The sequence below is a fragment of the Haliaeetus albicilla genome, chromosome 20, assembly GCF_947461875.1.
Source record: "Haliaeetus albicilla chromosome 20, bHalAlb1.1, whole genome shotgun sequence".
NCBI classification, from domain to species: Eukaryota; Metazoa; Chordata; class Aves; order Accipitriformes; family Accipitridae; genus Haliaeetus; species Haliaeetus albicilla.
Genome location: NC_091502.1, coordinates 10,620,749 through 10,631,459, shown reverse-complemented (window position 1 = coordinate 10,631,459; position 10,711 = coordinate 10,620,749). Strand labels below are relative to the sequence as shown.

Here is a 10,711-nt window from a genome sequence, read left to right as displayed (position 1 = left end):
ACCTGCAGTGTGTAAGAAAGATTTCTTCCCATTTCAAGAACATTCACGAACAGCAATAGATGGAAATGGAAGAAATGTTGCTTTGCAGCAAAGGGGCACTCACTTAAGTCTGACATAGAGAATCTAGCACATCCTAAGCCTGCTGAAATGTAGTGACAGTCTTTAAATGGAGAAAAACAGCTCAGTAATTAGGTATTTGCCACCTTATCTTCTGATCCTATACAATTCCCAGATAGTCAAACCAAATACAAGCCTGAGTAGAACCTCACATTCATTCTTCTCCTGTATCTGGTATCTGTGTTGGTTTTGGCTGAGATGGAGTTAAGTTTCTTCGTAGCAGCTCCTACAGTGCTGTGGTTTAGATGTGTGACCAAAACAACGCTGACAACACACTCATGTTTCAGCTATTGCTGAGCAGTTTGCACAGCGTCAAGGCCTTCTCTGTTCCTCCCTCTGCCCCCCCAGTGAATACACCAGGGGTGCACAAGAGGTTGGGAGGGGACACAGCCAGGCAGATGACCTGAATGGGAATGATACTACAGGAATGTCTGATCTTCAGCCCATTTTTTCCCTCATGGAAACACAGAATATAGTCCTGGAGTTCACTTCCACCTCACGTTTCCCAGATGATATCGGTTTCTGACTCTTCTAAAGCCATCCTTCCCATTTCTTTTTCTACTTTTGACACTCACAGCACCCACATCCATAGCAAAAATAATGGTATCGGAAGTTGCACCAAGTCCCTCAGCAACAATAAAAGTGATAGCAGGGAAACAGTTTAGCCAGTCTACACAAATATTGCAGGGCACATATGAATGTGGCATCAATTTCTAGTTGCCACAATACAGTATTGCTGCTTAGTTTTGTAGGCGACTCGAGGGGCTGTAAAGAAAAAAATCATTTAAAAGCAGAATTTGAATTCTGAATTATCTCAGCAAAACAGAAAAAAAAAAGTCTAGGAAAAGAAAAAAAAGTCAACAAAGATAAGAGCAAGAACCTAGACTTGGGAAAAAAATATCCAGCTATTATGGCAAACTGTTGACTTGGGAGCAGGAGAGGATCTGAAGACTGCAGGGAGTCATGGGCTTCACTATGTCATACTCTTGTGAAAAAGGCAAACACTGCATTGCGGGGGGGAATGAATAGGAGGATATTCCACCAAGAAGGGCAGTAACCCTTTTGCACGAGACACACTGATAGCACCTCACCTGGAGATACCATATCCACTCTCAAGACTTCCATCACATCACATGTTCAGGAACCAGAGAGACTCCAGAGCACAAAAGAATGATAACAAGAACAGAAAAAACAACCTACAAGAAAATAAGATGCACAAGAAAAGAATATGCACAGTTTAACCTGAAGACTAGAATTTGGAAAGACAACTTAATTGCAGTCTTCAAACATGTAAAAGGAACTTCCAAAGAATGAAATAATGTTTCACACGCTCATAACAGACAAGACAATAAATACTGGACTTGAATCATGGACAATTCAGATTAGAGTAGCAAGACAAACGTTTCATGATGAAAAGAGTGAATACTGGCATAAGTTGTCCAGGAAGGCTGTGAATTTTCCCTCCTCGGAGATCTCTATATAGAAAACAGATCTAGGAATGCCACAAATGTACCTGATCTTGTCTTGGGATCAACCAGACAAAATTACCTCCTTACCTCCTCCTCTGCTTCTATGGATGCTACAAACCACTTATGAAAGGCTTAAGGTTTACTTAATGCATTTCATAAATCCAGTGTTACCAGATTAAGTACATGAACAAGTAAAGCTGCAATTCCTTTCACGTACTTAAAACTACCTCCTCCTCATGATAAGGGACATATTTTGACATTTTTAATGCTGTAAAGCCCAGCGTAACTCTAGTGAAATCATATTAAGTCTCAGCAGTTTTTCTCTAAATGTACTCAATATATATCCTAATACACACAGTCACGTGGAGAACCGGAGTGCTGGTATGACTCTAACAAACAGTAGGCATGACAGGTTTTGTACCTACCTTTTTTACTATGTAATAGTAGCAAGCCCTCACTGTCAACCATGGGAGAGGGTGATTCAGATGAAGACCCAATAGTTAGTAGACTGGTCAATCTTAGTGGCTAACTGGCTGAACCAGCCAGTCCTAGCAAATAGTTGCTAAGTCTTAGCAAGTATTGCTAAGACAATCTACCTAATGAAAGAGCAGCTTGGATAAGGCAATGAAAACCTAACTCCTGCAACAGTAGCCAGGAAAGAAGAGAAATGGATTGAAAGAGCACAAGGTCACCATTTCTGGTTGAACTTGCCCATGTTAACTCTAAACTAAGAGCCTACATACTCAGTTCCAGTTGGAGATGCCATCATCCATAAAGACACTGTCAGTTGTCTTCTTCCACCTCACAGGCAAGTTCTTGGACCTGCTGAACTGGGGTCAAACATTCAAAGAGTTGTTCTGCACTAAAAGGGAGAATGTTGGAACAGCTGGAAGAGCTATAATGCTTTCCAACAACTACAAAGCACACACCTGGAGCTGACTATAAAAAGCATCTAGAGACATAAGGTATCAGTTGGCATCCCCAAATGAAGCCTTGTAAACCTGTGACAACAGCAATAGGGAAGCTGCACAGTGATAACTGTGTATTTATACCACGTTAAATATGTCAGCTCTATCAGCTGTTCATATCTTATCTTACAAGTGCTGCTACAAGCCATTTTCATATAAAATATCAGAATTAAATAAGATCTTAAAATCACAGTGGAAAGAGCTGGGAGAGACTTTGAAAAGCCATCTTGTCCTGTCTCAAGACCAAACTGTACCTGTCTATCATTCCAGATTGACAGGAGACCAGTATTTGTGCATCAATGAACAGAAATCACAAACCAGAAAATCTTGAATAAAAATATTTGCCCTCAAAGACATGGGCCATGAAGAATGCCTTCAAGTTTACCCTAAAAGGTTAATGATGCTTGTGGTTTTTGCTAAATTTGTTTCTACTGCATGTATGCTCTAGGGTACTTGCTTTACAAAAAACTAAAAACCAAAAAAGAATGACTGATGGATTTTCAATACTAAAACAGAACTTAAAGCAGGTTCATCAGAGCCATTACAGGCCACCAGCTGCCCTCAGACCACATGTACAAAAGCACATGCAGCTTCAGCACTGGGGAATGAACTTCTTACATTTACTCACACATCAAGAGCTCAGACTGCGCTTTCTCTAACGTAACCAACACACTCATTTTGTGTGGTGTGATGTGCCTCTGGGCTCACTGTGTACAGTGCTTAGGTCGCACCTATGAGGGAGGACACCAGGGAGGGTAAAAATGCTTGTAAAGATGTCCTACAATTATGCAGTCCTTTTAAAATATAGTTCTAGTACTTCACAGACATGATCATAAGTCTCAGAATAAACACAGATAGCAGGATAGTTGTGCAAGGTTCATCACCAAGCAGGACACGGTGTTTAAAACTACAAATTCATCAACTTCTACAATGATAATTATTTTCCAAAGATTTCCCTGGGACAACCCTGGGATTGTATTATTAGCTTTGAAATCTGGGACCCAAGGAAAGTTTAAATGTTCTTTTAGAACCAACTTCCAGTCGTTCTTACGTTAGGGGGTAAAATTTACACCAACTTCCCTGTAAAAGGTGTAGCAGTGTGACTTTCTTGAAGGAAGCATGTTAGCTACCCTTCCTTCTCGCTTTTAATGACATAAACAAATGCAACACCTAGAAAAGTAATGTTACCACACAGCTACATCAATATGCACATGAGAATTATGATGTTAGCAAGCTTGGATATTTAAAGTCTGTTCCTTCATACTGGATTAGATTGTCTTGATTTGTGAGGGCTAGAAATTGTACTTTCAGCTAGGATATTAAGGATCTTGTTTCCAAAACAGCTACACTTACAGTAAAAGTATAGCAGCCTGTGTCTCCACATCTTTTCATCCAGTAGTCCAGCTGGAATTAGAAAGAGAAAACATGCTTTAATGATAAAAATACAGATGCAGAAGACAGGAAATGCTGAAGAAATTTCTATCAAAGAAAGAACCCTTAAGGGACCCATTAAAATGTTTCTTTTTTCATAGATTGCAAGAGATTTATGGTCTCTTGCCCTGAGAGTTACTATTTATTTTAACATGTTATTTTCCAGTCAGAACTTGTATGAAATTTAAAACAAGTTGGTTGAACTCAATATGTAAAACCCCACTAAATCACATTTGATTATGACTTGTCGTGATCGAAACGGACAAAACGACAAGATAACAAAACTTTATAAAAGCAAGCTAGTGCAAAAAGCCTTTATTGCTCTCTTTCTCTGATCCTTTATTCTCTTTTCCCTTAGCTGCCCCAGATGTGTCTCTTCCTTATTGGTTCAAAGTTATTATGCCGTCTTATAATTGGTTAACATTTGCACAGTCCATCACAACTCAGCTCCTCTGCCAAAAGGACACATATGCCTTGTCTTGCAGTCAACACTGCCTCAAAACTTGTTTATCTTGCAGTTCTTGTTCCTGTTTGTTCTCTCATGGGTAGACTGGAATCTTCTCAAGGTCAAAGCCGACCTGTCCAGGGGCCTCAGTCCAGCTAAGGTCCCCCACAATGACTCTGGGAATAACTCATTGTTTGGATTCATGAACAAACTGAAAAAAAATCAGCCCAAATAAATAGACCTAAGATTGAATGTTGCTGTATTGATTTTCTAGCAAAGCAACAAAAATCCACATTGCTCTCTTCCAGGTATTTTAACAAGCACAGAGCAACTATCCACCACTGTTACACCAAAACTGCACTAAGTGCAGCATCTCAGTCTTACTCCGAAGGAAAACACAAAAGGAGAAGGGAAAAGCAAGTGGAATATGGACATAAATGAGACCTAGCTATCTGGAGGAACACCAGTAACTAGCAGAAAGCCTTCCTTTCCATTTGTAAGCTGAATTTACCTCAGCTTACATCAACCTCATTTTACATTACCTCAGTTTACATCAACAGATGACTTCAAGCAATCATCTTGACATCAACCAACCACTGGTTATGGGTAAGAATAATGATACCATGGCAGCTTTTGCACTTTACTTTGTAGCTAATGGTGTGGTACAAATTCATGGTGCTTTCCTTCAATCTGAGCAAAAATAAAAACCTCAAAATGTGGGTCCTTAATATGAAGACAACTGCCTCATGCTTCAGGCAGCTTTCTACAGCAATCTCATGGGTCTGGGGAATACAAGGTTGAACAGTACAGCCTGAGAAAAAGCTAAGAAGAAAGTGAACATCCCACAGAAGCCTCTTTAGTTCATTTTCCCCAAGACAGACCCAGGCCAGGTATCTTCCAAGGTATCAAGGCCTGAGGCAGATGATCTGCTTGACTATGGCATGCAACCTGGTTCTCTCTAGAGAACTTGGTGGCAAACGTAACTGAATAAAAACCCTGCAGTCCGAGTTCCTGCTCAGACCTCACCCAGGGCTTGATCAAGGAGCAGTAATGGTGCTGTGCTGGTGCAGCACGCCTTCCCTGAAACTGCTGAAAGATCTGGAATGCAGGTGAGAGGACACAATTCCTTCAGCACAGCAAGGAAATATAGAGGGGAGTACTCAGAGTTGGAAAAAGCTGACTTGATAGCAGGGAAACATTGCATTTTATGCCAGGCACTGAGCAGAAGAGTAGCAGTACATATTATGTGTAAGAATCTTCCTGTCTAACAAGGCAGGACATGGATATGTTCTAATACCTGTTAAATCACACACATAGATTCACTTGAAGAGAGAAGTCGCTTTTCCTTCCTGGCTACACCAAAAAGTACACAGGAGCACATTTACAGCAGTGTAAGAAATCCAGCTGCTGAACCCTGTTCTCCCTGAAGACACCTGAATTTACATTTTCCACCTCTTAGTGCCAAAGAATTTAGGTATTGTGTATTCTTCTGGATGAAGAAGGTCTATTTAAAATATTTTAATATTTTTAAGAGTAAGGACGGAAGCCTAAGCATACCATGCCCTCCACATAAGTGCCCTAACTAGCTGTGTTCACTCTCATGGCCTCATGAATATTGAGAGATACTTATGAAGAGGAACAGCTTTACCTGAGGATACGCATGTCTGGTCTGTGACCAGTTACAACAAGATACTATTCTCAGTGTATGTGGTAAGCACAGTATCCCGTTCTGAAAAACTGTAATAGGGTAAGACACATTTTCCTGTATCACTAGCTTGAGATTGTTACCTTTGCTCCATATTTCAGAGTCCTTTCTGATCCAAAGAATAACAGTAGTTTTGCAGAAACCAAAATAATAAAATATACACAGACCATAAGTCAGAGACAAAGACTTCTCGACACAGAAGTTAGATATCCTTTGTGAAACATGGTGCTTCCCTTGAGGAACACAAATTTTGAGAAGTGATCCCATTTAGAAAAACTGCATCTCCAGCACAGCATTAGGATAGACTTTTCCATGGCCTTAAGACAGTCACCTCTGCTGCTTCCAAGCTATCCTCCAGGGAGGGCAGATGAGACCGGAGGCAACATACACTTTCAGAAAAAACAATTTTTAGTCATGCTTTACACCACCAAAGACTGCACTTCACTTAAATTTGCTTCAGCGTTACCACATTCTAAGCAACTACTAGCAACTATTTCATATCCTATTTGCTCTGTAATCTCCCCAGTAGCCTAAGGAAGATCAAAACTTACTGGAGAACAGTAGAACTGGCCCTTTTATCCATGGCTTGCTGGTGAAAAATAGTATAAATCAGACATTAAATCACTAAAATTATCATGCTAGCTGATTTTTAAATTATTTCTCTTGTAGTGACCCAAATTCACAAAGATCCTACAGAAAATAATTCACAATGCAATAGATTTCTACCTCTACCAGACTTATTTGCCAGAACGGGGTGGTGGGGAAGTACTAGCTCTTCAGGAAAGTTGCAAAAGACCACCAAGGGACTAGAAATGAACACTTACTCAACACTAATATTTAGTGATCCACTTCTCAATCTGAACAGTTCACATTAGTTAACAGAGCTGTACAGAGCTGTTCAGCAGGAAAAGAACAAGAAGCATGTTGAGACACTCACAGAATGCCTTAATGTCTCCTATGCTAAGGGCATTCCACTTGCCATGTGGAGCCTTTCCTTGTAGCACTGCAGTCTTTTGTTTGCAGGTCTGCACCCTTTCCCTTATGCACTGGGAGAATGCTGTGGCAACGTTTTCATCCATGTCCTTCTGTCCTTGTCCTGTTCTCCCAGCTCTGCACCTGCAAAGCCTCAGCCTGCTACATCACATTTCCCACGGAAAGTGATTGACACCAATACAAGAATCATCCTTTTCTTCCCCCCTCACGCTTTCCTACTCCCATTTTGTAACTTTTATACAAAAGAAAAAACAAAACCTAGTGAATAACACAATAGAGAGTAGTCCTTTAAATAACAGACATGCATTTCCCAGTGACATCCACACACAAAGCTTAACAATCAATTAATGTGCAACTCTTGCCTCTGATCAGAGCATGCTCCAATCAGCGCTAACAGCATCACAAGCAGGAACAATGAGCAGGGAGTTTGAGCAGGTCCTCATGAAAACTATAGTTATTATCAGAAAAGTATTGTGGCAGACCACCTGCCACACTAGAGGGGATGCCCAGGGAAGAAAAATCACCTGGCAAGAACCCTGTTGTTTTAGGGTGGTTTTGAGGATTCCCGAGAAGGTGAACACACACACACTGACTATAAGGGGAAAAAGCAAGCATTTATTAACTACAGATGTGCGTTATGCTAAGGGTATCTTGTAAAGCAAATTAACATACCGACCCAAGGACCATGAGGAAGATGGACCATCCGTACATTCTTGTGCCGTCTTGCGCTGTGAACTCAGCCCAGCAATCGGTAGGTGCCAGCTTTATGTGGGCATTCCCACGGAGGCAACGGTGGCCTTGCTGTACACCAGCCCAATGCTCTTCGGGAAATCCTGGTATTTATACATTTGCAGAAGAACGTGTTTCAGCACACGTGGCCAGCGGGTGCCAAAACACGCCTCAGTTATAACATAGGGAACCTATGACACATGCACTCGCTGGACAGGCGTGTTGCACGAGCCGTAGCCACCCTGTCTATTGGTTCATGGGCTTTGTACACGCGGCATATTGTCATAATCCAGCAGTCACACGCCGATCATGCTCACAGCTGTGCTGTGCAACAGCCTGCTGCCTGTCCTCCCCCAGTACTGCTCCACTCTCTTATCTCCATGGTCAGCATTCCAAGCAACGGGCAACTAACCATCCATTTTCTGTGCTGACTGCGTTTTTCTCTGCTATCTACTTCTCTCCCGGTGTTCATCCACGGACCAAAATCCCATCTTTTAACCCATCTGTATACACCTGTGATGATTTTCTTTGCTGGCCATGGGAGAGTGTTTTTCCTTAAGGTTCTACCACAGTCCTCCTCTTTTTTTTTTTTTTTTTTTTTTATTGCCATCAAAAGTAGCTGTTACCATTACAGCTGTCACTTGCCACCAGCTATGGACTGTCTCATCATTCTTTGGGCAACAGGTCAGCTTGAAAAATACTACTTCATATTGAAAGAAAGTACAAAAAATTGCATTAATTCTTGTGCAGAGGGGTAGTAGGAGGTTCATCAACCACATCCTACGTGAACGTTTGTATGGCCTCAACTTAAAGAACACAAGGACTCAAAATCAGAAAATTATTTTCTGTACAGCTTCCTTCTGCAACAATGTATTTGTATTAATCAAAATGTTCTTAAAATGTACACCATTTTCTACAAAAAGTCACCATGATAATTAAGCACTGGCTCTATGCTAAATACAATATTAAAAAATCAAGTTGCCTCAAAGATTATAAAAAATCTAAAAGCAGAAGCTACATTTTGAAGAACTCCAATGGCCACATGGATATTATTCTTTTGGCTCAGCTAAAAAGTTAAAAACTAAAACCACTGTACACTTCTGGTTTGTCAGGCTTGTGTCTAAACTAACAACAGGTAATCAGCAATTAAACAGTATCCTTGGTTTTAAAATATATTAGCAATACATAACCCACTGGTGTTATTCTTAGTATAGGAAATATCCTTTAATATAATTTATGGCTTATATAGGGCAGGGATGTGCTCATTCTTTCTTTTTGGTAAAGTCATATGGTTTCCACCACTGTGCAAACTGCAACACCTTCTTCCTCTGATCCTCAAAGTTCTGTCTGATTCCTTTTCTCCAGAGCTGCGGTTCCAAGTCCAGCATGCCACCAATAATTTCCTTTGCAAGTAGAAGAAACATAGATAATTATGAATACATAATTACCATATTAGTTCACACTATTTTACCACAGAATAAAGAAATATATATTTTCAAATTATGAGATTGTCACTGTTTTCTTCAAGTGGTAGTTATTTAAACTTGAAGTTCTGAAAGACATACCAATTCAAAAATTAGAACTGTAGTTGTTAGATGGTTGCCTCAGTGAAATTCTTTCAAGTACACCATAGCAATGCACTGCATAAATATCCTAACATTGCAAGATTCTTAATAAATTAGTACATTTGTGACTAAGAGAAAAGTTCAGAAAAAATAAAGCTGTGCCCACTTTGCTCTTAACTCCTTCTGAAGTTATATTTCTCCCCAATCACTCTTAATATTTTTGCAATATTGACTCTTTGAATAAATGATTGCTGTGACATAATAAATAAAGGAAAATTTATTGCAGTTCTTCCTGTATGTACTACTCTCTAAATCACATGGAGCAATTTAGCCACCCAAGTATTTTACTAGGAGTCATCTGAGTCTCTGTGTGTATGCACCCTAATTTATACAAGCATAAGTCAGTGCACCCATATGACAAGACTATGGCCATGAAAACTCTTAAATAGATGCAAGTATTTTCCATCTATTAGATTATATGTCAAATATCTAGAGTTCCTATTAATTCAAAAGAAAGATGGATCTAGAATCACATTCTGAGTATCAGCCAGTGAAGAAATCAACTACTCCTTTATTCAACAAGCCAAGTTATAATGACTCACCAACAAAAGCCAGTTAATAAACTGGGATAAGGTACATCAAAGTGACTGTTCTGGCAAGCATCTGTTTTAATTACTTAAATTTTACAAAACAGAGTATAATTGGTAAATTGATCTTTTACGTGACAATACCTTTCCAAAGTAATGAGGGAACTTGTGTTGATCTTCAATGACATGAGCAAATCCTCCTTGAAGGCCAAAGTCCACAGAAAAGTATGGTAACCCTTTAGGAACCTATACGTGCAATACCACATTTTTAGATGTTTAACAGACTGTAGGCATTTAGTTAATCTCCCCACAACTTAATGAACTTGAAAGTGGTTTTACAGTTGATATATCACATTTTATTTTAAACCACCCCTCAAACCAAGTATGCATAGCATAAAATTGCAACAGAGAAACAGTAAAACAAACAGGTAAGGGGAAAGAACAAACACACAACAACTAGATAAAAAGACACTGAAAACTGAAAAGATGATTACTGGGTGGCAGAACCTCCAGAGACCACCGCTGCAGCGCCAGGTAAGAGATTGGGAGGGACCAGGCAGCAGCATGCACACTGAGCAAATGCATTCCTGACTGCACACCTCTGAATTACATGGGTTGAGCAGAAATCCTAAGACAACCACCAGCAAGTTGCATTTATTAAGATAAGGCGGTGTGTGATAACAGAAAATATGTACCCAGTGG

The 10,711-nt window shown here is 40.0% G+C and overlaps 1 protein-coding gene across 4 annotated transcripts in view; it reads right to left on the bottom strand.

Annotated features, from left to right (window-relative positions):
• Positions 1-7,723: 7,723 nt before the first annotated feature.
• The window catches only part of CWF19L2 (CWF19 like cell cycle control factor 2), a 90,519-nt gene continuing 87,531 nt past the window's right edge, over positions 7,724-10,711 (bottom strand). For all 4 annotated transcript variants that reach the window (XM_069808268.1, XM_069808269.1, XM_069808271.1 and 1 more), the window contains 2 exons: positions 10,154-10,255; positions 7,724-9,260 (listed from right to left, as the gene is read on the bottom strand). In XM_069808268.1, the coding sequence (XP_069664369.1) occupies positions 9,120-9,260; positions 10,154-10,255 (243 nt within the window). In that variant the 3' untranslated portion in view covers positions 7,724-9,119. The remainder of the gene's footprint in view (positions 9,261-10,153; positions 10,256-10,711) is intronic.